The 26,911-nt window shown below is 47.6% G+C and overlaps 1 protein-coding gene and 1 long non-coding RNA gene across 2 annotated transcripts; both read right to left on the bottom strand.

The window, feature by feature from the left end:
* Positions 1 to 1,109: 1,109 nt before the first annotated feature.
* Positions 1,110 to 4,473, bottom strand: LOC111153447. The gene is made up of 3 exons (XR_002641000.1): positions 3,324 to 4,473; positions 3,162 to 3,196; positions 1,110 to 1,349 (listed from the first exon to the last, which is right to left on the bottom strand). It is a non-coding gene; the product is annotated as an uncharacterized LOC111153447 (long non-coding RNA).
* Positions 4,474 to 4,647: 174 nt separating this feature from the next.
* Positions 4,648 to 17,145, bottom strand: LOC111153410 (steroid 5 alpha-reductase 1). Its single transcript, XM_022512426.1, has 6 exons — positions 17,043 to 17,145; positions 16,006 to 16,054; positions 14,458 to 14,624; positions 13,371 to 13,472; positions 11,403 to 11,553; positions 4,648 to 6,074 (listed from the first exon to the last, which is right to left on the bottom strand). The coding sequence occupies exons 1-6, from the start codon at positions 17,143 to 17,145 to the stop codon at positions 6,008 to 6,010; spliced, it is 639 nt and encodes a 212-aa protein (XP_022368134.1). The 3' UTR covers positions 4,648 to 6,007.
* Between the last annotated feature and the right edge of the window lie 9,766 nt (positions 17,146 to 26,911).

Below are 26,911 nucleotides of genomic sequence, written 5' to 3'. Positions count from 1 at the left end.
ATAACTAGTCACATCACATAACCCCGCAGTATAACTAGTCACATCACATAACCCTGCAGTATAACTAGTCACATCAGAAAAAGTAGATTTGATATATTTGCTTTCGATTTCTCAAACCAGCAGGAAGAATTGCCTATCGCACAGCACTGTCGTCACCTAGACTCCCGCCTCAGCCCCCGTCTTCGAAGATAATCACAGTCATGGGCTTAACATGTGTCCAGCTCACATCTTCATACTTCTATTACACACGTGCTCCCCACAGATAGTGAGTTTGTTTTGTTTCCTCTCAAACCGCTAACACTGTGCTATTCTCTAGCGAACCACTCTGCCACTTGCTTCCTCCCTTCACCAGAAGGGTAACCGGGTCTGGCGGTTCTTTGTCTCATGGGTCACTGTGAAGCAAACCTCCGATCAGCTTTTGTGGAGAAAGTATCCAAAATCATCCCCATCACAGAAGTATGGAGAGAGCTTTTCTGTAACACCCACCAGCCAGACATCGGACCTCTTAACTGATCTTGTGTTTTTTGGTTCTTGGCCTTCTGTTATATTTCCTAGGATCTACTTGATTGTACCCTCTACCTCTTCTACCACATTTTTGTTTTCTTATTTCCTAGATTCACTGTTCTTGGGTAATTTTGTTTTCATGGCATCCTATTGCTGTATGGGTACGATAAACTCAGGTCTTTAAAACATCGAGGTGTGACGGACATTCAATGAACTGCATATATTTACGGTATAATTTGATGCAGACAGATGGGAAACCATCCCACTAGCAAGATAATGAGCATCAATCCCAAATGTTTCCTCTGGCCCTTCTGTAAACTGCCCCCTTGCCCCCGCCCACACGCAAACACTTACCTTACACAGTAGTCTGTGCTCTCTTCTGTCTAGCTTCTTTTGGCCGGCATGGCGCTCCGAGATGCTGTCACTTTGTTACTGCTGCTGAGTGTCCCTCTCACGGTGTGTTCCACTGTATGGACACAAGCAGCAAACGGTTAGTCATTCACCTGCTAAAGGACAGCAGGATTGTTTCTGGTTTGGGGCTGTTGCAAATAAAGCTGCTATGAACATTCATGTAAAAGTCTTTAATTAGATACATGCTTTCGCTCCTCCTGGGTAACTAATTACCTAGGATTGACATACTTGGGTCACCGCGGCGCTTCCCGCTGGCAGGGTGCATGTCTCAGAGCCTCTGCGTCCTCGCCAAGCCTCTGTTGGTCGTTTTCTTCAATGGAAGTTATTCCGAGAGGCCGATAGCTAGCGGTGTCCCCCTGCGGTTTGATGGGCGCTTCCCTCATGACCAAACAGAGCGAGCTTCTGCCTGTGCTTACTTGCCACGTGTGTGTATTCTGTAGGGAAGGATCCGTTCAAATCTTTTGTCCGTTAAAAAGATTGTTTTAAAATTTTTATTGTTGGAATTCGAGAGTTCCTTATGTATTCGGATGCAATTTGTCCGTCTTACGAGGGGCCCATTGCTGCACATTGCGGAAGCCCGTTCTGGGGCGCATGATGCTCTGCCCACACACCTACTGATGCCCAAGCTCCTCTACTTTTTTCCTAAAATATTTCCCTTTTGCTTCGGGAGTGATGTTTCTCCAGGGGCCTAGGCTTTCCTTTCATGACGTAGACTTCACTAGCTGGTGGTCCTTGGTCGTCAGTCCCATATTTGAAAAGGCTCCAGGAAAGCTGGGTAGAAACCTGTACCTGAGGAGACCCTGCCTGCCCGGGGCCCTGGTGCGACATGAGGCAGAAGGGGACCAGCTCCTACACCGGTGGCTCCCCAGGAACCCAAGGTGGGGAATGTTTCTTTCTGGGATGCCAACTTTGGTTCTTCTCAAATAGCTCATTTTTATTTATGAAAGGACCCGGCTCCCACTGTGTGTTTCCCAGAAGTGGGTGTGTACATAGCTTCTGGGTTTTCTGGGCTGTTGGTGGGGTGCTTGAGTGGAGGGGGCGCTGTTGTCTGCTCTGAGGAAGTCCAGTTGGCTTGCACCTTGCTGTGTGTGGCCCCTCCCTCTTCCATCAGCCCTGGCATTAGGACCTGCCATTTCCCCAGGGCAGACTGTGGGCCACTGTCGCCACAGCCCCCTCCCCGCCTGATCAGCGCCAGCCCTGTGCCCTTCAGTTCCCTCACAGTGATTCCAGCCGGTCGGGATCAGGAGGGGGAGTTCATCATAATGAATTGGGGACTTTTAAGTGTACTTCTAAAAAACATAAAAATCATTCCTAATGTGGCTTTTTTTTTTTTAAAGAAAATACCTTTCTAAATCACTGTAGAAAATGTAAAAAAGAAAGGAAGTTGCAAACAAATAATAAAAACAGAAAATATGATAAACGGCATCTCAGTATAGCAGTTAGAGAATTTGAGCCAACATATTCAATGGCAAAGTCTGCTTATCGTGTTGTTAAAGATAACCACACAAATGACATCTGAAGGCTTGGAAGGGCCAGGAAATGCTGGATGAATTTGCCAATAAGAGCAGCAGAGTGGTAGTTCCCACATGAGAGCTGGATCCCAGGCAAGCAGCATTCAGCAGGAAGATCACCTTACGCTGTTAGCAGGGAGAGAGAAAGTTTTGCAGAATGCCCGCATCAAAACACAAAGCACTGGGTGTTTCACACAACTGAGGAATTAGTGAACACTACTGCTGAAACTAATGATGTACTCTATGTAGGCTAATTGGATTTAAATAAAAAAAAAACACAAAGCAAAAAAAAAAAAAACTCTTAGAAATACAAGGAAAATCTGACACGGAAGAAAAATAAGGTTGCAGAGAATTTTAACAATATGATCAATATTCCTGAATAAACAAACTACAGAACAAACAGCATCAACTACAGAGAACGGCCTTATTCTCACTATAAAAGGCTCGAGGCTGCAAAAGGAGAGACTTCATAGCAAACAATCTCCACCACATCCACAAGTGTGAAAAAGAAAAAAGCCTTTCAATGAAATCTCCCAAATGACTGAAAAGGAAAAAAAAAAGCACCATTTCCAATAAACATTTCCTAGAAACACTGAGATCCACGTAAACCTAGGAAGTACAGCAGGAGACCATTGAGGATCCTAACTCTAGGAAAATGTGGTTGGTGTCACTTCGCAACACACAGGCTTAAAGGCTGAAAACAGCGCTGGGAAAGCAGCTGAACGAGGCACTCACCTAAGCAGTCACGAGCCCAATGACAAGATCTCCTCCTAGAACAGTGAACACAAGAGAAAAGCAGATACGAAGTTAGAAGATACAGGGGAAATCACCATAACACAAATTAGGTTAGAGTAAAACAAGATAAACGGAGACTGACTAATGAAGAAAACCACCCACCAGATCAGTGTCCAAGTGGACATGTTCCCAGGTCCTGCCCCCTCGCACCTGCTGGCAAGCCCTCCTCCTCATTTCTGATCTACGGAGTACCTGTGCAAATCTCAAAAGAAAGCCCACAGATTTTTTTAAGCAAAGAAATGATCCCATTGGCTAAAGGAGAAAACAGACCAATAAGTGTGCAAGAAAATAAAAGAATGCTCCAAATAGTTATCTCAAAGAAAAGCATTCCTGTTAAAATCCCACGTGAATCCTGATAATCCCTGCTTTTATTCAGTATTGTCTTCAAATGTCCTGCTACTGTAAGAAGGAGACAACAAAAGCAATAGCTTCAAATACTCCCAAACAAGAACGTGACATGTCTGCAAATGACTTGACTGCAAAGCAAGGGAACTGGGAGTAACCAAAGAAAATCGCTGGAACTCATAAAATACCTCCAGCAGCATGGCTGGATGGGGCAAATATGCAACCGTGGATAGCTCTGACTTATCCTAGTTACAGAATGTATATGGGGATGCACACGATGAACAAAACATCCAACACCTAGGAATGACCTTCCCGGAAGTGCAGGGATTCACACAGAAACTGTCTGTTGCACAGCTCTGCCAAGGCCTGGGAGTACGTGATGCTGCGAAATTGTTAACATTAGTGGAAAGCAGGTTTCAGGGCTCAAGATGCTGTTCTCGTCTGAACTTCTAGAGTGCAGCCGTGTGGATACACTGGAGTCATACTGAAGACAAAATGACTGGACTTTATATCATTTTATTAATCTACTTGTTGTAATTAACACAGTAATTGATGACAGTTTAGTAAGTTACAGTTTTTAGGAAATGGAGGGCAGGGAACCAAGATAGAACAGGGAACCTTCCTATTAATCGTGGACGCAGGGGGCCCGGCGAAACCAGGAAGGATGCATCAATCCTGAGTGAAGGCAGAGGTCCAGTGCCCCGGGGCAGCTCACACGAAGAAGGATACTCACGGAAGCTCCCCAGCTCTCAGACCAGCATCCCGCTCCCGCCCCGGGCACCTTCCGGAAGAACCTGGCGGCCCCGATCAATCCTAATGTGCTCAGCATTTTGTGGTCCTGAGGAGATCCAGAATACTTATTGCTTCATGTTTTCAAGTAATTGGAAAATGGTCAGAAAAAGGAATGGTGTTTTTTTTTTTTTTTAAATTTTATTTATTTGACAGAGAGAGATCACAAGTAGGCAGAGAGGCAGGCAGAGAGAGAGGGGAGAAAGCAGGCTCCCTGCGGAGCAGAGAGCCCAACGTGGGGCTCAATCCCAGGACCCTGGGATCATGACCTGAGCCGAAGGCAGAGGCTTTAACCCACTGAGCCACCCAGGTGCCCCGGAATGGTGTTCTTTTAATAACAAAGTTTCTCTTCAAAAATGTGCTCTTTCCAGTGAAAATGAAGCACAGTAGCATCGGGCAAGTTTTCTGTGAATTCTGAAGCCACAAGAGACTCTCAAAATCACAAACCCTGAGAACACGGCTTCTACATAAAACCTCGTGAGGACACCGACCCTGGTTGGGAAGGCCAGCCAGGAGAGGGTGCGGGGGCCCAGCCCTCTGGGTGCTCGGGACACCCACGCCCACAACCAGCAAACAGTGTCAGCGGGCCAGAGTGAACAGCCTGCTCTTTTCCCTGCTCCCGCGGTTTCTTGCTCTGTGGAGGTGGCCACCCCGGCACCGCTGTCCCAGGCCTGGAGGACACCACCGTTGGACCATCAGAGCTTCACAGAGTGTCTTCTAGGAGGTTTCTTTCCGGCAATGCGCAGTAAATATCATCACTGCCATTTATCTCCATGGGCCTTTCAAGTACATCTAGAGTAAGAAATTCTGTTTCAAGGTACCATTTTGTAATATTGAGGGCACTTTAAAAAGAGTGCCTTATAACATCCTCATTCTACCCAGAAGGAAAAAAAATCATCTTAGACCACAGACTACTGATGCCCCTGGCAATCAGCATAAGGAGGAACATAATCACGGGGCCTCTAAGAAGTCATCTGAGTGGAGGACAGAGCGGCCTACCCTTATGAGCACATCTGGCACCGTGCCCTGCAGTGCAGTCAGCTGGGGTGCCAGGCTGTAGAAAGTGCCAGATGACTTACGTCCAGGCATCAGCCAGGTCTCCTATGTCTCTTTCTCTGCCCCAAGTTCCCTGCCCAACAGCACGCACAGTGAGGGCTCAGGCATTTCCCTGGGTCTGTAACCCACCATGGGTGCCTCAGCCTCTCTGACCCAGTGGGATGAGAGGAACCAGAGAGGCAGTCCTGCCTTTATCAGGGGAGGGAGCAACGTCGCCTTTGGCCTTGAATTGATGGCTGGAATGGGTTGTATGAGGGGCAGTGATGGGTTTCAGCCCACAGAGGCCACCAGATACGGCTTGTCATTCTGGTCTTATGCACACTTAGCTGTAAGTAGTCAACAGGAGGCTCCGAAAGCAGATAAATGGTCCGCTGGGATGACCTGGAGTTCCAGATTCTCCACTCGGTATGCAGCCCAGTCTGTCAACCTGCATTTCAGTCTGATTAGTCTGTTATTAGGTAGCTTATAGACTCATAGGGAATAATTCCTACAGCAAATCTTGAAAAAGATCCAGTAGCAGGAAAATGACAGAGACATAATTCATTTATATAGTCATGAAATGCTTCAAGTCAAAGATCATTCCGTGGACAATGGACTTAAAACAAAAATGGGATTATAATTTTTCTGAATTTTGGATAATCTTCAAATTTCTCAAGATACCACCTAAAATAAGACAAAAAAGGAACAGTAAGAAAAAGAAATAATTTTGCTGCTTAAACATTTAGATGCTGACAAAATGGACAACACTTCATTATGCAGAAATACGGAGGTTTTTAGGAGTAACACTAAAAACTGTGGCATTTCAGATATGTAGTTTGATTTTGTCTCTATAATGAATAACTAAATATATTTTATTCTAAAGCATGATTCATAGGAAGAAACCCATTTAATTCACTCAGGAGGAGTGTCTCGAAGGTCTTCTTCTGGATGTTTTCTGGTTTTCCGCAGTCCCCAGGAGAGCTACGGCTCCAGCCCCCAGTCTGTGGAACAGTCACCTGGGTGCGTGCCAGGGGCTCTCAGACAAATCTGGGAAGACGCAGCCGGGCCTGGCATTCAGAACAAACACGCATTTTCCACTTTGATATAAATGACAAGTCCCCTCCATTCGTTTTGGGGTAGAGGCTAGCTGGGGAGGGAGGCAGCTACGTGGATGGAATGAACACTTACAATGACCTGACAAGATGGAGAAATTGCCCGAAACAAGGAGTTTCCATCAGCACAAAAGATAAACAGACGAAGCATCATGATGGGAAGCGACTATGAGCTCACATGGCAGAAACGCATCATGAAGGCAACCTGACAGGGAACTGACAAAATTTGTTGGTTTCTGCCATGTTTCACCCTGCGCTGGCGGACCCGACGGCGAACAGCAGCCCCTCAGATGGCTGTGGGTGCCTCCGCGCACTGCCCTGTCCTGAGCCTCCAGAGAACGCACATGCTGTCCTGGTCCCCTGGGGGGCCACACGCTGTCCTGTGCCCCCGGGGAGGCCACGCGCTGTCCTGAGCCCCTGGGGAGGGCATATGCTGTCCTGTGCCCTTGGGGGGGCCACGCGCTCTGAAGCTGGGCTGCGGGCCTCGGGTGCAAACATTACTTCCGATGCGGGGCTGTTCTCTTCCAGACTGTGAGGAGCCCGGACAGCGGAGCGCCCCCGTTGAGGTGGCTGCTGTGCCAGCAGCGTGGAGCAGATTGGCCAGTGCCACACTCAGCTCCTCTCTGCTCACAGAAAGTTCTTGAAGGCTGGCCCTAGTGTTCCCCCTGAGTAACCGCCCCAGATTCCTAGGCTAAGAACTTGATGCCTGAGGGGGTGGCGCTAGGAGGCAGAGCCTCTGGGAGGGGATTGGGTCATGGGGCGAAGCCTTCAGGAATGGGATCTGTGTCCTGATCCTCCAGAGCTCCATGGCCCTTCATCTCTGAGGGCAGTGCAGGAGGGGACTGGACTGTACAGCCAGCGGGGGCTGTCACTGGAGCTCCACCACACTGGCCCCTGACCTCAGACTTCTGCCCGCCACCCCCATCTACATGTTTCTGCTGCAGCCACCGGAAGGCACTCAGCCTGCTGGCACTGAGGACCTGGACCACAAGCAGGTTTCTCAGAGGCCGGGCACCAGCCCAGAAGCCAACGATACCTTCAGACCAGCAAGACCAGGCCGGTGATGCCCACACACCCCTCTGCGATGGTCAGAAGCAGCACAGGGCAGCACGGCTGGCCCCTCATGATGTCAGAGCGAGCCTGTATCAGATCGAAATGTTCTCACCCAATACAGAGGTTGGCCAAATACATTCGATTCATTTCACAGACACCATTCTATAGGAATAAAACTTTGCTAAAATGATGAAACTACTTTTCTCATCCATGTACATCATGACGTTTGTCGATCCAGCTCGAGAAATCATATCTCAAAATTTATAAATATGTGTATGTATATTATATACACACACACACACACACATTTTTAATAGGGCAGGCAGATTTTTCTCACGTGTTCTATCCCTAGAATCAAAGCTGTCACTTATGTGACACTGACCAGAGCTGGATACGGATTTTTTTGTCTTGATTTTATCACTGTGGAGCCCGAACTGAGGTCGAAACTAAGGCAACCCGTCACTGAAGGCTGCCCATGTCATCGCATGCGGTTTAGGCTGAATCGGACAGAGTTCTTCGAATTCTTCTTCAAAGCACCAGTGGTCTTTCCGGCCCACGAGCAGGTTCAGTGCCCTGTGCTCCTCTCCTGCGTGTCTCGTTCCTTCCAAGCGCTCACAGACCCCGCGCTCTGCTGTGAGAACAAGGATGTCCTTCACAGACTCGTTCTGGTGGGTCTTTATCTGTCTAGGTCATGACGCCATCTGTCATTGTGTCCCAAAGACACACGGACATCAGTTTTCTAAGTGACATTACACACAATTTTTTATTTCGACAGAGCCCCTCCTCCAAGGCTGTCCCCGAAGGCTGGCCTCACCTGCAGGACCCTGGTGTGAACAAGCACGCACCTGGGCTCAGACGACCCCTTGGCCAGGTGCCGCAGGAGCGCACCCAAGCCAGGGCAGCTCCCTTATGTGAGCGCGCGGCTTGAGGCTGGCAGTGGAGAGAACAGTCCGAAAACATTCCTCTTTCCTATTCCTTGACATTTTGGCCTCAAACCACTGTATCTGTTAGCAACTTGGCACAGCTGACCCAATGTTTCCGACCTAGCGCTTCATGGTCAGTATAATTCTCAACGAATTTAAACATTTCACATTCGGTTATGGAAATAAACTGAGTGTAATAAAACATTGGTTTGAGAACATCATAATACACCAAAAAGAGGGCTAGGAATAGCCCCATGGATTGTTTTCTGTAATCAGCTGGGTTTGTGGGATTAGTTAAAAAAAAAAAAAAAAAAAGATAGCTTTTCCTTTGTCCTCAGCTGGTAAATCAACATTTCCGAACATACTTCCACTAAGCTGAATTCATTAAATTTCCAGCAATTAAAATTGGTTTTGCAGTGACATCAGTATAAATAGCAAATGAATGAAAAAGAATCCTTTCAACTCGTGAAGCTTTCTGCAAAGAATACCTTTGGGTTTTTATTAACAGAGACGTTTATTCAAATTCAAATTTCAAAATGAAATTATTTATTTCTATTTCCTGTTCCAATGATAGAATTTGAATATTTCCCATTAGAAATTTGAATATCTCCTACTCAAATGTCAAGAGAGACTTTCCCATGCTCATTTGAGGAAGCGTCTTTACCACCGACTCGGCTCTTGTTCAATCTTCCTGTGATCCAACTTCTCAGCTACCAGTACCGTCTCGTTTCTCCATTACTAGAAACCAGCCAACAGCTGCTTCCTACTCCCTCACGGAACTAACGCACAAGAGTAGCTTGTTCCTCAGAGGCGATGTGATCGATGGGAAGGCGGTCTTGGTGGGGAGGCCCTGCCTGGGAAGGAGGAGGGAAGAGTGGATGGAAGGGAGGAATGGGGGCAGGAGGGGTCCCCAGGAACACAGGACAGCTGGGCTGGACCAAGATGCACTGGTATTGCTGTCACTGTTATTTTTTTCTCCAAAAGGCTTGGTCCCCACCCGGGCAGACGCATCCTGCAGCAGCATGAGCTCTGGGGACAGGCCGGCATGGTGTCATCCGGCAGGAGGAAGCGCAGGGCTCCAGAACTCACACATGTTGCCTTTGTCTTTCCTTACAGCCCAGCGGATTCTGGGTGGCTCAAAGGCCAGTGTCTTGGCTTCCTGGGGCTTCTGCAACAAAGGCCCACACGCTAGGGGCTTCCAAAGAGGCAGGAATTTATTCTCTCCCAGTTCCGGGGGTCAGAGGCCTGACCGTGCTGCCTCCTAAGCTCTCAGCGAGGCTCCTTCTCTGCCTCTCTCAGCTGCTGGCAGCCTCGGGGGTATGTGGCAGCGTCACCACATGGTCTGCCTCCGCACTTAACACGGCCATCTCTGTGTGTGTGTCTGCACGTGGTCTTCTTGTCCTTGTGTGCACATGTGCAGTTTCCCTCCTAAGAAAGTCACCAGTCCTGCTGGGTCAGAGGCTTGCTTACTCTAGCGTGACCTCCCTAACTAATTACATCTGCGATGGCGATAACCCCTATTGCCAAATAAGGTCACATTTGCAGGGTCAAGACTGCAACATCTTTTTTGGGGGGTGGGGGGAGAACGCAATTCAACCCATCATAGCAAATCGTCTCGTTTCCTGTCACCTTTGACGCTGTAACCTGTTTCCTGAGCCTTTCTTGGTGTGAGCTTTCCTTACCTCTGTCCCCCTCCGCAGCTCCGGCATAGGGACAGGTCCCAGCTCTCAGATCCCCCACTGTCTGGAGCAGAGTGGGGCACCTTAAAGCATGGAGCGCTGGAGGGTTCTTCTCCTGTGATCTCAATAATCTCGGGCTTTTGGCATATGGTCTACAAAACCTAGCTAACGAGACCTTCCAGCTCTGCCCGTTCTCCACAGTGTCTCTGGTAATAATCTTCTGCATCTTAAAATACATGGTGAGCCCAGAAAGAAACCTAGGAATTCTGACTCTGAAAAGTCTGTGTGCGTCCCACGATGCCATGACATCAGTCTGTCCTTCTGGGGGCTTCTCTCTGCCCCATTTCAAGAGATGACAGGCGCCGTGGAGTCAGATGATGCTCTGTGTCTATGTGTGCCTCCGAGAGTATGGGCGGCATTGGAGAGCTTCACGAAATGTGTTTGGGGCAATGCAGCCAGGGAAGGGGGGCAGCAGCGCCCTTTCTAGCTCAGGGGACACAAATGATCCCCATGGGCACTGGCGTGAGCCGCCCGCCCGGTTTCCATCATTGCTGTGGCCTCGGGGGACGGCCCGAGACCTCTCCCATCTGAAAAGCTAGGACTTTGTTCCCTGAGCCTCAGTCCCTTCATGCGTCGGACTGGGAGGGCGCTACCCTAGGTTCGCTTCAGCTTTGACAGCCTTGGATTGGTTTTTATGAGTTTGTACTGGTCTTCGAGATCACAGGCTGTTTGGAGGATCTGACACAGGCCGAGGCCCCTCGCCTTGGGAAACAATGTGATTTCGACAGTGCGCACAGCCTGGGAGTCCAGACAGTACCGCAGGTCTGCAGGGGTGCGGGGCGCTCATTTGCAGGGGCTGCGTGAGGGTCCAGCTGGGCTTCTTCCGCACTTGGCGTGCGCCTCCGGGCCCAGCTGTGGGCACTCGGCATCCTGCCGACGGCGTGCTCCTGGCCAGACCACGAGTCCCCTGCCCGAAGCTTCACGGGACCGTGGGCTCCAGCTGCGAACGTCTGAAGGGCTCAGACTCGGGTGCAGCAAATGACGACGCTGACGTGCACCCGGCGGTTCTCAGAGCAGGTTCCTCTCTGGACGTCTGCGCGGTTGTGGACTCGGTTAGCTAATGCCCGGTGTACCCTGCGATCCGGCAGTTCCAACAAATGTGAACATTTCGAGAATGGAACCTGAGAATGGTTATAGTAAGGCCAGAGCACAGAGCCAACATGTGGAGGGTGTTCGTGAACTTACTGGTGATGCTGCTGGGCCCGGGTGAAGAGGAAGCAGGCGGTGAAGAGCGCGAAGGCCCCGCCCTGGACGGACCAGCTGGCCAGGCCATAGCCGCTCCACTCCACCACCTCCCCGAAGTAGTTGGCTGCCGTCACGTACTCAAACAAGCCTCCTGCAAGGAAACACAGGCAAGGGGTGCATTTCCTACAGACGACACCTGGGAAACACTGACCGACGAGACAGCCGTGGGCGCTTACTTGGAGAGCACCAGCTCAGCCCTGGGAAACATGACTGGTCCAGAATTGTAATCAATGAAACATACCCAACGGTACTAGTTCTACCATTTCGTCTTACGATTTCTGGGAGTAACTACGTACCGTTCATCTGAATATAAAATGCTACAATTTTCGTGTACTTTACTATGTCACTTGACTAATCAGTGAATCCCACAGATGGAACCTAAGTAGGGACAGAGACCACAGAGTAACAGTGAAGGACTAGCTTAATCAGACGGACCTGCACAGAGGCCTAGACCCAAACTGGAAGAAAATAGTAATTTTCAAGGGCAGATTCATTCATTCAGTCATCCATTTTCACAGATCCTTCAAGTCCACATGACAGGAGGCCCTGCTCTAGGCACTGGGAGTGCACCGTGGACAACACCATGTCCCCTTCTGGAACACTAAACCCCGATGCAGCCCTTGAGGAAAGCACGGATCCCAGCACGTGGTGGGGAGTGCTGTGGAGCAGAGCATGGGGGAGGGCCCAGAAGTCGGGCTGTGGGCGGAGGGAGGGCTGGTGGTGGCCGTGGCTGGAAGGGGCCTCACTGGTAGGTGAGGTTTGGGTTGGTGTTGGGGTCTCCAGGCAGCAAAGGCTCTGAGGCTGGAGGGCAGAGGGGCGCGCTCTAAGGACCACCTTAGAGCCACAGTTTAAACAACCTGAGATTTGTAGGCTTTTTCCCATCCTTTGCTTGTCATGTTGTGTTTTCCCCTTGTAGGGTTCCCAGGACGATAAGGATCCATCTAAGCCCGGCCAAGTGATTTCCCGTTCCACTGATGTTTTAGTTCTACCCACTGAGTCTTAAATTTTTTTTTTTTTTTTAGTTTGAGGATCTCCCTTGCTTTCTATCTTGCATCTATTTAGTTCTTTCTATGGTATGTTACTCTTTTTTTCATAATTTCATCCCTTTTAATTATTTAAACAACTAGATATTCACTTCATGATCTGTTTCTATTAACTCTAAGATCTAAAATTTCCCAAGTTTAATTAGCTCTCACTCAAGGCACCATATGTCCTCGTGGGTTTTGTGGCTCTTATTTTGTGGCGTGTGGCCTGCTAGGCTCTCAGAGCCTAGAGTTGAAGACAGGTTTCTTTGGGGATCTGGGTCTGTGCGGACTGGATGCAGGAGGGCACTCCCTCCCTAGGACCACACGGATCCTAACTCGTGACTTGAGGTTTTCGGACTGTCCACGGTTGGCAAACATTTGGGCTACAAAGCTGAGGCAATGAGGGCAGCTAGCGGTTACGGACTCTTACGAGTTGGGTCCTGGACTCAAGCATTCACCCAGCCCTTGCTCTCTGATGACTGACTTCATTTCTGGACATCACACAGATGCATTTTAAAAGATAAAAACAACAACATGTATCCAACATTTTTAACTGTTTTCAGACAGAGGACCAGTCGTCTATTCCTGCTATGGCCAGAAATGAGGTATTGGGCACCCCTGGTAAACCATAAGTTGTTCCTCGTATTCTCTTTCCAAACAGATACAACTAGTTTCCTTTTTGCTTAATAGCCACTCAGTTAGCCAGAATCAGCTCTTCTGTCATTCTAAGAAAACAATAACCACAGTGATTGCTATCGTAATTGTGACTCACATCGAAAATTTGTGGCTGTGACTAGATATTAGTTATTGGATCGGATAAAACTGAAAGAGCAAGGCGTCCTGCCGATAGTGTGGCATCAAGTCTCCTGTTTTCAGTACATACCCCTCGGTATCTTATACCCAGTCTCCCCTGGTCTCCGGAGATTCCTCAGGATGTGGTCTGAATGGATGTTTACCAGCATGCCCATTAACCACAGGCAGAATCCTACAGAAAAGGCGATACAGAGCAGCATTAAGTCCATAAACCAGGAAACCCCCAGGCCCAAGCCGGAATGAATGGGATGACCCCAATCCGCCCTATTATAGTTACTAAGGAGCCAGGTCACCACAACTGATAATGAAGATCATTGTAATAAATATAATGCTTCCCTTAGAGACGTAAGTGCTGCACTCAGGTCTGCGAAAGAGGGCTTTGTTTTTCTAATAATACCAGTAAATCAACTAGTCTGCTCCAAATGTTCTGATGGGATGACTGGTGTGCTCGGAAGTAGGACTTAAGACTTCGCCCAGGCTCCTTTCCAGGAAGCACTAAACCAAGAGCCAAAGAGCCACGGGACTCTCTGAAACTCAGAAGAAACTTCCTCATCACCAGGAGACTTGAGGGGGTGTATTTTCTTTTTTTTACACTCTTGCATATATTTTTGACTACTGATGTTTTATTTTCATTTTTCCTCAGAACTTATAAGGCTTTAGTTAGAACTCAAAAATAATAAAGATTTTAAAAAAATCAAAAACTTCACAAGACCTAATAGCTTCTGCAAGTTAGCATAATCAGGAAACTCTAATGGCCTTGTTGGAAGGTGACCCAGTTGGACTTTTTCTCATTTTCCATTAGGAACAGTGGGAGCTTAATGACGGTCTTAGATTACACGGTTAGTAACAGAGCTCCTCAGTCTCCCTCTGTCGTCCGCTCTGCCGGAACCTGCTGCTACTCTGAGGTCTGCTTCAGGAACAGGTATTCATGCTTTCTGGGCCAAGTCAGGGGTGATGGCAGGCATGTGCGTCATATGCTGCTGCTGGGGCCGCGTGCCTCTCCCTCTGGTGCTCGGCCTGCTGCCACGAGGTCATGGACCAGCACCGCCTCCTCTCTCTCTCTCGAGGAGCATGGGCTTTCTAACCAGGAACTGTGGGGACCTGAAAACCCAGGTTCTGATGAGAACAACGGAGTGCATCCTTAGGGGGACACTCACCTACTAGAAATCGGGGATCTGTGACCCAATCGTCAGCATACATGGCGTACTGGCTCAGGTATCTGCTTTGCAAGTAGCCATTGTAGCCACAGAACATGAAGGCCGACGCAAACGTGTACAAGGGCATGGGCTTTCCGCTTCGGATCAGGAATGGGAAAATCAAGGACCTGAGGAAACATGAAACGGAAACACATTTAAATAAAACATAGATCAATGCTAAGGAATCTCATTTTTGCCATTCTGTTTCAAGTCTTGGGGTTTTAATCTTGTTTCCTTGTTCAGAAATCATTCTCAGTAATGCTCGTACTGATATACTCTGTTCAAAGCAGAATTTCTAGATAAAGAATTAACCATGTTTCAGTAATGTTCACCACAGTGCATAAACTCAGGATTCTAATTATATCAAATGTGAGACACACATGGAGAGAAAACTAAAGGCTTCAAGAGGCTCTCAATATTATCCTCCCTCGCTCTCGTCTGAGCAACATGACGTGGGGGACACCGTATAACATCCATCAACAAGGCAGCTGTGCTGGCTGAGCACTCAACACCCCACTTGTGGTACCTGGAGACACCCGCACAGGACGCCCCACGACACGTGCAGGACAGAGCACGAGATGGACTCGTGTGGGGAAGCCATCTGCTCAGCTCATGGCTGAGCTTTGGTGTAAAACCGGGTATCTCAAGGCTCACATTCTGTTCCACCACACGAGTGAAAGTTTAGGGAGAGAAAACAGAAGGACAAGAAAGTGGATCTTATGAAGAAAAGAGGACGTGACGTCGTACTCTGAATTTCCTCTGTAAAATCAGTACATGACACGCTGAGAGAGGGCTATCGCTACGTAGCCTATGGACCTTAAGGGGATAGTAAGGAATCACCATCTACAACTTCATGCCAATAAAGGTGACCCTGTGGACAACACGAACAAAAGCCTTAAGACACAGGTGACCAAAACTGACCCACAAGGAAATCGACAACTTGAACAGCCCTCTATGAATGAAAGTGACTGAAGCGACTTTTAACGTTCTAGAGAAGCTGCAGCTGGAGTTGGGGGAGGGGACTAGCTGCACAGAGGCATAGGGACATTTTAGGGGATGCAACCGTTCTGTATCTTGATTGTGGTGATGATTATATGCTGTAGGCAATCATCAACACTGACCAAACCACATTCTTAACAATGAGTGCATTTCATCCTCGTAAGTTATATCTTAAAACAGGGAAAATATAAAAGCTTGTTATTTGTTTCCATTCTGGCCATCTACCCAAGGGCAAAAACAGAACTGATCTTAGCAGCAGTAGTGAGAGCCTAACGCTGGCTACGTGTCCTCAAGGCATTCTCTTTCAACAGGCTCACTCAGGTCGTGGGAATAACATTCTTGCAATCAAAGGCAGTCTTCAAGGTTCTCTCTTATCCAGGCCAGCTCCCCCGAAGCAGACTTCATGTGGGTTTAGGGCAAAGCACCAGCTGAATGTAAGCCTGCGTCTGGCCCCAATGTGTGTCATCAGTGAGGTTAGTTGCTTGCCTGGAAACCAGTGTTGAGACGCACCTCAAAGAGAACAGAGAATTGCAGCCTTTTCTGCTTCGCGGAAGCACGGCTCATGCCTGAGCAGAGCTGGGACAGTGAGCAGGCATCTGGGATACAGGCCCACTGTGCACGTCCGTACCACAAGAGGCAGATCTGGGTGACTGGGTAACTGTGTCTTGGACCAGTGGGGGAGCCTTTAGAAACAAGCAGAAATTTTGACTCGCTGCGATCCAGCATCATGGTGATGGTGTTTGTTCCCCACCCCCATCCTGCTCCTTGGCAGGAGAGCCAGAAGCAAACAATCAGTTCTCACTCTCTCCCTGAGCGTCAAGGAAGCTGCCCCTTGTCTGCCGTCGCCTCAAAGGATGATTCTTTAGGCAGGGGAAAGCAGAAAAGGGCCAGAGGATGAGGAATTGAGAGAAAGCCTCCCTGGGAGTTACGGTCTCAGGGAATTTTCCAGGGGGCAAACCACAGGACAAAGCTGACAAAGTGTTAGAATTCTAAGTTTGAAGAACTAGGGGAAAAAAGAGCAGAAAGAACCACGGGAGGCGTGAAGGCTGGACTCAGTTAGAAAGAAGGCTGCGAACGTGTGGAGTGCTCAGCTCCCCAGAGCCCGAAACTGGGGACCTGAACAAACCCACGTAAATTCAACACAGGATAATAGGGACCCAGGGTCAGGAAGGGGAAAGGACAAAGTGTGAAAGCTTGAAATACACAGAATCGTTACTGAAGGACAGTGGTATGGGAAGATGTCTGGGCGAGATGTCACAAATGTCTACATCATAGATGAAAGACGTCTTCTAGAAGCAACACTGAGCAAACCAGTCTGCAAACACGGTAGACATTTCCCTCCAGAATGTACAAAAAAAAAAAAAAAGTTGTAGACTTTCCAAATGAGAATCATGCCCAGCAAACTTTTGATTCGTTTCTCCCAATTCAGTTTCAAGTTCAGGGCTGAATTGTGAACGACTGGCAAACAGGGGCTGGCACCTTCTCGAGGTGAAACCCAAACCTGTCCCATGTGGTAGTCACGCTCCCTCCTCATCTGTCACCAGTACCCGTGACACCAGTGCACGTGCCCGTGATGGCAGAGGCATCTTGATCGGGAGTCCGCAAACATGGCCCCTGGCCCAATTCCAGTTCACCACTGGAATTGTACATTGTACCACATCGTACAGCCTGAGAATAAGAACAGTTTTTACCTTTTCAAACAGTAGGGGACACGATCAAAAGGATATTGCAGGACGCATGGGAATCACACGAAGTGCAAATGTCCGCGTCCACAAATAGAGTAGCGCTGTGACATGGCCCCGGTCACTCATTTGGGTCCGTTCTGTGGCTGCTCGGGAGCTGGGGCTGAGCTGCGCAGGAGTGACACGGCGCGTGGTGTGGTGGTCTAATGTGTCCACGTCCCTGTGCGGTGTGCACACATCCGTGGCAAGCAGCGTTCTGAGTGCACGTCACTCTGTTCTCTCCTCAGTGCACATGTGTCCCGTGAAGACGGGGAACGCAGGCTCCGTGTGCTCTGCAGACCCAGTGGGGTGTGGCTCACTCTCCATCCTGGCAGGTGGCTCAGCACTCTGGGATGCAAGGTCACCGCGGCTGTGTCGCAAGACTGGGCTAGAGGTCGATGTTACCAGACAAGCAGTTCTTGTGATGTTGTCCCCCACTTGCAGGAAAGCAACGGTCAGGGCAAAGCAAGAATTTCAACAGAATCCAGTTCTAGAATTTTACAAAAGAAAGGAAAAGAAGGCTACAACCACTGGAAGTTCCTGGGGGCCGCCTCCTGTTACACCCAGCAAGGAGGGCCATCTGCCAACGGTGAGCTCACTCCCTGTAGCAAACATCCAGAGGATAGAAGCTCGTGGAACACGATGAGCCCCTCGGGGAGGACGGCTGCTCGTGGAGTCAGGATGCCAAAAGCGAAGTCCGCGGACAGTTGAAAAGCAAGGCCAGCGTCTGAGTGAGAAGTCTTCTGGGCTCCTGGGTCACCGAGGTCCCTGACATGGAACTAAGCTGGGACCGAGTTTGAAGTGGCAGAGAAATCAGGCTCCAACGGGTCCTCACACAACAAGCAGCGGCGACAGCGTGTGCACAGAAGCTGAGGAGACACTAACGCAGTACAACCCGAGGGGAGACCCGCTAAGATCGTGTAAATGCTGGTGGTAAACACACACACATGACAGATTTACACAGCCTGTGAGATAGAAGGTGTTTAAAGCTCTTCTCCATATGGCAGGTACTTTGCCAAAAAACAAAATGAAACAAAACAAAACAAACCAAACCACAACACCACCAAATTGATTATTGCCTGTGACTGAACCGTGTCAACAGTGAACTTGACCTTCTGTCCATGGACTTAACCACTGCTCTGAGTTCAAAGCCAAGACTGAAATTTTTCTTTATAAGAAAAAGTACCTCAACCACTATTACTGAGGTTTAAAGGGCTCTGGAAATTAGCTTTTGCTGCAGACTTGATAATGTTTCTCAGTGAATTCAACCTAAAATTATAGGCAAAAATATCCCCTATGTGCAAAACATACACGGCGTTAGCCTCCTCAGCAACAAGTGACATTGTCAGAACCACAAGTCACATCAAACTCCTTCCCTGGCTTTCCGTGCGGTTAGAATCAAGAGCAGCAGCGAGATCTGCCTTCTCACGTAAACTTGCACTGGTACGATTTCTAAGCTCCAGAAGGAGTTCCTCCAGTGGTGTCTGAACTGTTCAAGACCTATTTAACTGTAACTGAGGAGCCTCCACCTGTCAACCAGAAGACACTCATCTACACTGCAGGAACATACTAAAGGACAAATACCAACAGAAGAATCCAACAGAATTCCATAAATGTCTTCCAAGTAATGAACATGTTAAACTACAATCAGAAACTTGTGGACTGAAACCAAAATCTGGCAGTACCAATGCATATGAAAAGATACTTTCAAAGAGAAAATCTTGATGTGCCTGGGGGTTCAGTCGGTGAACGTCTGCCTTCAGCTGAGGTCATGATCCAAGAGTGCTGGGATCGAGTCCCACCTCGGGCTTCCTGCTCAGCGGGGAGTCTGCTTCTTTTCCCCCACTCTGCCCCGCTACCCCCTTGCTTATGCTCCCTCTCTCTCAAATAAATAAAATCTTTAAAATTAAAAAAAAAGAGAGAAAAATCTCATTGCCCATCAATCAGCATCAAGGGGTGAACACTTGCCATGGATCTTGGTCATGGGGAACGCTGACTCTGAAGCCCAATGAAGTGAATGCTCTCCCCACCAAATAAAGAATTCTACTCTTCTTGTTACATCTGTTACAGAAATTACGGTATTAGAATTAGAATTTTCTCAATAGAAATCTTTGTGAAATATCTCTTTCACTACATCGCTAATTTCGTCCCTTGTACCACAGAGCTTAAAAGAAGCACTATATGGCCCTTTCCAAAAAGTTTTGACCCTTGACCTAGGTTAAAATAGGAGTTACACTCTGGAAACCTCTTTGTGACTTTCTTAGCAAATGCCCTTGCTCAAGGCCCCAGTACTTAGGTTGCAGGAGGTCTCTCGGGACAGGGGTGCACCTGGTCTGCCGGATGGGGTCTGTGCATCTGGGTCCTCAGCTAGGCATGGAACAGAGAATCACAGTGATCTGCTCCAGGGTATGCCCTGTGAGAGCCTGGAAAAGACATGCCTAGAGGAGCCGGGAAAAGATGCACTTCTCTCTGGTCTCACATGAACGTCAGAAGTGAGGCAAGGACTGGAAACAGGGCTTTAGAAAGGTGGATGCAGACCTCTTCTGTTCCTTTCTTATCTCGACCCCTGAAAGGACAGCCATGCCCCTGACGTCCACAGGCCTAGACATAAAGTCACTGAGGGCAGGAGGGGATCAAGCTGGCTCAGGCAATGTCACTTATGACTTTAGACCCTGACGACGGCTCCTGGGGGAGTCCTTATTCCCCAGCTGCTCCTTCCCCACAAGCTGAGGGCACCGATATGAACCAAGCCCTCCTGGCTCTGGGGTCTTCAGCAAGCCAGATGGCCAGATGCAATGCACCTTCCAGGGGGGAGCACTCTGCTCCCTCTTGCTATTTTGGGGATTGCCTTTCTTCTTTTAAGTTATTCCCTTCAGCTTTACTTCTTTTCCTTGGAAGTCCATGCCACAGTTGGGGAAAGGGCTTCCTTTGAATTGGGCCAATTAGGAACCAAAATGGGGCAGATGCGGCTTCTGGGCGTGACTTTCATCTGAGCCTTCATCTAGACACTAGAGGGACAAGGGGACCCAAGGGTTACAGTGGACCCAGGCTGCTTATGGTGAAAGATCTACTTCAAGACACGAGGCCAGGCTCTGTGAGGAAGGTAGACTCGGCCGCTGGACCCACACAGCACTAGTCCCGACCTGGGGGACCCAGGCCGTCTCAGTTCAAAAGCCTTTCTCACGTGGTGTCTCATCTGCGCTAACAAACACCCTTCCACATGGAACTGTGGGAAATGGGTATTATCCCTCTTTGAGAAAACGTATGAAGCTGGAAGTTGAATATCCCTTAATGTGGAAATCATCTGTAAGGTAAACCATGACGAGCTTGCATTTAAAAATACCTTATTGGGGTGCCCAGGTGGCTCAGTGGGTTAAGCCTCTGCCTTTAGCTCGGGTCATGATCTCAGGGTCCTGGGATCGAGCCCCGAGTCAGGCTCTCTGCTCAGCAGGGAGTCTGCTTCCCTTCCTCTCTCTGCCTGCCTCTCTGCCTGCTTGTGATCTCTGTCTGTCAAATAAATAAATAAAATCTTAAAAAAAATACATTATTTAGGTAATGAGTTATATAAATCTATGCTCGGTTCCGATAATGAGCTAAAGGACATCCAACTGTCAGGACCCAGGCAGCTACAAAGGGATTCTGTTTTCTACCTCCTCAGATGGAGTGTGGGACTGAATTTGACACTTTGTTTTCTACCATGTTACAATATCCCATTTCCCCCACTTCTCTTCCCCTTAAAGAAACAGAACTTACTTTTCATCAAGTCGTTACTACTCGCGAAACTTGCCCATCTCTGTGGCTGTGAAGCACCCAGGACTGCGGGACACACTGATGAGGGGCTGAACTGAAGCTTTCAGAACCTGAATCTCTGGGACCTTCGATGGCCGGGCAGCCTGCTGTCTGCCTCCTGCACGCATCAGTGTACAAGCCTGGGGACGGTGTGAGTGTTTCTTACAGTTCCTGATGTAATGTGTCCAGTAATTCCTAATCCTATATAACATGCCTTTTTTTTTTTTTTTAAACATTTCACAACTGTTACTATTAACCTATGTAACAGATGGGGACCGGAGGCTCAGAGGAGCCTGATGACAGAGGCTCAGAAGTGGCAGCTCCAGGGCCATGTCCTCATCCCACAGGTTCTCCCAACAAACTGGAACAACATCCAGTAATTTTACAATGAGAAACTGCATATTCATTCAACAAATGATTTGGCACTCAAAATAAAACCAATTGGAAATAGTGTCCCAGGTACAATGAAACATCCAATCTGGTGAATTGGCAGCAAATCTAACAGTAGAGTTAATCATTTTTAAACATTTAAAACTGAAAGTGGTTGTTATAATTTTAATAACTATATTACTTTTTCTCAACAATTTGACATCTTTGGAATCTATAGCACTTCCAAGATGTCGATTAGTTCCTGTTACTTTTTTTCCCTTCTGAAATGTTCTTTTGCAACAAAGGCACAGATTATTATAAAGCCACACACTTACATAAGCTCTGTGTGCTTTTAAGGCAAGGTTACCAATGCAATGAATATTTTACTACATGTCACTCTATACTTTTGAATGAAAGTTTTTTTTTTTTCCAAATTATTTGAATCCACAAGGCAAGGGTCAAGGGTTTAGAGTGGCCTTCACCTTCTCCAGTTCCCTGATGTGTTTTAATATTACACATGCCCTATGGCACATTTAAAAGTGGGGCTAGGGCCAGGCTCTCCCCATGGGACCACAAGTAAAAGAGAGCAGGAGAAACGAGGAATCCAGGCAGGTATGATTCTTTGAGGATCACCATCAGGGGTAACAACAGAATCAAGGTCCTGCAAGCTCAGGGAGCTGGCTGAGCCCTGCCCTTGGGGAGGGTGTTAGGAAGAGGAGGCCCTGTGGGCATGTCAAAGTCTGCATTCAGCACTCTCCCTCTGCTTCATGGTCAAGGTGGTCCCTGGGGCCCCGGTGGTAATTAGGACCATGTGCTTAAGGGGGACTTTGTAACAACTGCTAAATGGACAAGCAAACTGAATAAGCCCAATGACTCATTCACTAACCTACCAAGTGGCAAGAGAAAATTCATGAGCAAAGGCAGCCTGCGCTCAGTGAATACTGAAAAAAAATTGGTTGGCAAGAGAGAAAGCAGCAGAACAGGAGGTCCGACTTGAGTTTAGGGGCCCATTAGAAGGGCCTCTGACACATGCAGAACGGCTCTGCACCGATGCTGGGGACCACAGGAAACTACCCCCCACAGTTAACGTGCACTCGCCTGAGGGAGGTCAGATGCTGCTCCACGCATAGCAAAATCGAAGGTGGCAAGACAAGACACCTGAGCCCTCTAGAACTCAGAAGCCCTCATGAGACACTCCAGTGCAGACAGGATTCAGGCAAACACTGTAACTGTCGAGGGCTGCGGAAGACTATGTTGTTTGTCGTGGATTACAAACGTTCCTACAAATGTCCTTCACTACCTAAGGGGGAGCCACCTGACTCCTTGGGATGTTCTCTCCCATAGCTATCCCTTCTTCCCTTCCATGACAGCCTTCCCTACTTTATCAGACTCTTCTGCCAGAAAGATCCTGCACGTGTTTTGGTCTTGCATTTCTGCATTCCTTAAGAGAGTATCTTTTTTTATTTTTTTAAAGATTTTCATTCATTTCAGAGAGAGAGAGAGAATGCAGTGAGAAGAGTAGAGGGAGAGAGAGAAACTCAAGTAGACCATTTAATAAATAAGCTATTTGGGTAGAATGGAAAATGTTTATCTCTTCTATATGGAAAATGTTGAGTCCCAAAACCATATAGGCTATGTGTGTGGTCACAAGTACAACCTGAAACAGAATAGCCCAGCAGGTTGAAAAGCTACACCTGACCTAGCCAATCCTCTGGAGTATGTTTCTAAAGCCTCTGCTCTTGGAATCAGGGGTTTAGTCCCAACCACCCCATTGAATAGCCTTGGGTAAAACACCTGAATTCTGAGTCTCAGAGGCCTCCCCAATGTGAAGGGTCAAATTCTGGCACTCTCCAGGGGACTCTGGCCCAGGGGGTGCTGTATTCACCAGTGAATTCCCCACAGTGAGTGGAAACAATGAAACAGAATGTTTTAAGTTAAAAGGCTAAACTCAGGCTTTCCAAGCTCAGCGGACTGTTCCCGTTACACATTTCCAATGTCACCTGTAAGAAGTTTCTTACTGGCACTTGAGACCGTCAGCAGTGTGTTAACTACCTTCGGGGCACATACGTGGCTGTGCCCCCCTGCACAGTGACCTAGAATGGTCTTGGTCATCATCTCCCGAACATTTGGATTTGCCAGCCCTGTGCAAGCATTTTATGGAGTTATCTTTATTTTTTTTTCAAGATTTTATTTGTCAGAGAGAGAGAGAGAGAGAGAGAGAGACGCAGGCAGAGCAGGCAGAGGGACAAGCAAACTCTGCTGAGCAAGGAGTCTGAGGCAGGACTCCATCCCCCGCGATCATGCCCCATGCTTAACAGACTGAGCCACCCAGGCCTCCCTGCAACTGTCTTTTTTTAAATGCACGCTATCCTGTGGGCTGGCGCCACCACGGTACCCATCCCACTGCTGTGGAAACATGCTGCACAGCAGCTCAGGAACTGACCCCATGTCCTTAGTGACGTGGCTGGGATGCCACCTAGCAGTCTGACTGCAGAGCTTGCTTTTGGCCACTAGAGAAACAGAGAGACACAGGTTCTAGCATATTTATGAAGAAATGTACACAGACATGAAAATTCTACTGACATTCAAATTACATCAATGCTTGACAACGTTACAAAATACAAAAACAAAAAACCAAAACCAGCAAAACGCTAGCAGCCTGACAACAATTTTGTTCACTGGAATAATCTTGAAGAGTCAGGAATACAGGATCCGGAAAACCTTTGTTGAGCATTTGACTGTGCCTGTTTAATGTGCCTGCATACTGCTCCAACGGATTCTGTATTTTCTTTTTTAAGATTTTGTTTATTTTAGAAAGAAAGAGCACAAGAGGAGAGGGGGAAGAAGAGGGAGGGGGAAAGAAGCTCAAGCAGAGTCTGCACTGAGCAGGGAGCCCTACTCAAGCCTCAGTCTCACAACCCAAGATCATGACCCGAGCCATAATCAAGAGTTACACTTAACCCAGCCACCCAGGTGCCCCTGATTCTGTGTTCCCAGTGTCCCCCGTGCTCGAGTAGACTCTTGGCCCACATGCTAACCCTTTCACTGCTTGTCCTGGAGGCATCCTGTGGGTTATTTGCTTCTCAGGAGTCAGTTCAAGTTTCATTCCAGTGAGGGCAGTCCCACATGTCCTGTAAAACACCTGGACTACTCAAACACAAACTATAGAGGCCCCAAGCCCTGGGTTAATTTATAAACTTAAAAATCATTAAAGTGAACTGTTACAGTTCCACATTTCAGATGATCAACTCTGAGGCACTGAGAGTTCTCACAACACAAGGATTTTAAATGATCACTATAAAAAGGTGAATTTAACCAGCACTTTCTGAAAACTCTTTTGAGATTTTGGTTATTCACGTGTATGATACTCTCTTTCCTTTCCAGATGCCCTTTGGTGGTCACAAACCAAGGTCAGGTTTTTCATTAATCATGAGTTATAGCTTTGCTTTTCTTTCTACCATCAGTCATTTGGATTTTCAGCGGCCCCATCACAGAGCTACACAGCATACCCATTCTGAGTAGAGGCTGAATGGCCAAATGCTAAAGTCAGTGTTCAGCTGAGCTCAAGAGCAGACGTCACCATAGTAAAACACATTTCTGGGATACAAGAATAAATCCACAATTTTCAGCCCCCCAAAATTGCACAATGGTTTATCAGACATTTTAGTCAGATTGTCAAAGCTGCACATTCTGATGGAGGGAGGGCACTCAGGTGGTTACCGATCGCACGCCCACTGTATGGAGGTCACTAAGAATGGAAATGTTTTTCTCGCTGCTGTACCTCTGACAGCGCTGAGCGAGCGAGCCTTCGCATCATCAAGCTTCCTCTCTTCTCGCAGTTGCCACTTAACCGGTGGTTTGGAGATTTGACTGGTGGTACTGGTGTTTGAAGCAGGGGCCGTCTGATACTTTCAAAAGAAGTGGGCTTAAGGTCACCTTTGTGCACATTTCAAACTGTCTTGCATGCCGGCTGCTGCATAATCACCAGAAGACTTTGTTCCTTAAACCTTGTGTTTAGAAATGCAGGTTTTCAGGTGAGGAAGTCTGACAGGCCAGTAGAGAGCTGAAAAGCTTGCATCCTGTAGGAAAGAAGTGCCTCTGGGTGGGTCATTGTGGGCATTTTTTTCTGCAGGTTCCAACAGATACATGAGAATTTCTTGTTCTTTGCAAACTGCACTTAAACTTCTGTTAGACCTTATAACATTTAACAGGTGCTTTTCCATCTTGATAACAGTGGCAAGGGATCCATGAATAGGCAATTCTCCAACATCTGAGAAAGGCCCTGCAGGTTGTCTGGTTGTAGAAGGAATAGGAGTCAGGCTCTAGTAACTACTGGTGATTCTCACATTGCTGTTTGCTGGAACTTTCTGAGCACAGCTGAAGGGTGTGAACAACATACTGTGTGATTTGGGTTCCTAACACTTGGTTTTTCCATTATCAGGGACAGTTGCCTAACAGATTTTATTGTACCAGCATTCAGTCCAATTTGCGGGTCAGGTATGGGCTACCCGTAAGTCTCTTCAGAAGCAAGCAGAGCAGAAACTTCCCAAAGCTTGGGGTGGTTTTCTGTATTGTTCAAAAAACAGAGATAAATTGTGTAATATTCTTAACCTTTTGGTACATAGTGGAATTAAATTTAGGGAAGTGTTTTTGGGACTCATGTTTTATAGAAGGAATATTAAGTGTAGGACTCATGGCTTGGGCAGTTTTATTTTTATTTTTTTCCTTTTTGTAGGCTCAGAACTGTAAGGCGTTATCCCAAAGCATTCTTATAAAAGCCTCATTTTGACACTTGGTTGTGGAGAGTGTACTTTTATTGTCATTCTGTTGATGTTCTTTTTAACACGTGGATTGAAGACGACTTATCATAAATGAGTATTCATGTGTTTTTTTCCTGTAAGAATTTTTGAGGTATAAAGATGACAGTGGTGCTTTTAATTCATCCTCAGAAAACACGACAGGTTTCCAAGTAGGACTTTAAAGACCCAAGAGCTACATTCAAATTACACAAATAAAAATTAAATTTAGTTCTTCAAGATAATTTATTTGATATTAAAAGCTACAAAAATTTTAATAAACATTTGTTGTCTCCACTGAAAAAAATGGTTCCTAAGCTGTAGAAGACTTATACTTTTTCATTTTATTTTATTTATTTGACAGATAGAGATCACAAGTAGGCAGAGAGGCAGGCAGAGAGAGAGAGGGGGAAGCAGGCTCCCTGCTGAGTAGAGAGCCTGCTGCAGGGCTTGATCCCATAACCTTGGGATCATGACCTGAGCTGAAGGCAGAGGCTTTAACCCACTGAGCCCCCAGGCGCCCCTATTTTTTATTTTATTTTATTTTACTGTTTATCAGAGAGAGAGCGAATGAGCGGGAGTACAAGCGGGGGGAGCAGCAGGGTGAGGAAGAAGTGGACTCCCCGCTGAGCAGGGAGCCAGATGCGGGACTTGATCCCAAGACCCGGGGATCATGACCCAAGCTAAAGGCAGACACCTAATTGACTGAGCCACCCAGGCATCCCACTTTTTCATTTTAAC

Source organism: Enhydra lutris, unplaced genomic scaffold, assembly GCF_002288905.1.
Source record: "Enhydra lutris kenyoni isolate GAN:26980312 unplaced genomic scaffold, ASM228890v2 scaffoldscaffold32, whole genome shotgun sequence".
NCBI lineage: Eukaryota > Metazoa > Chordata > Mammalia > Carnivora > Mustelidae > Enhydra > Enhydra lutris.
This window is presented reverse-complemented; position numbering and strand designations above follow the sequence as displayed.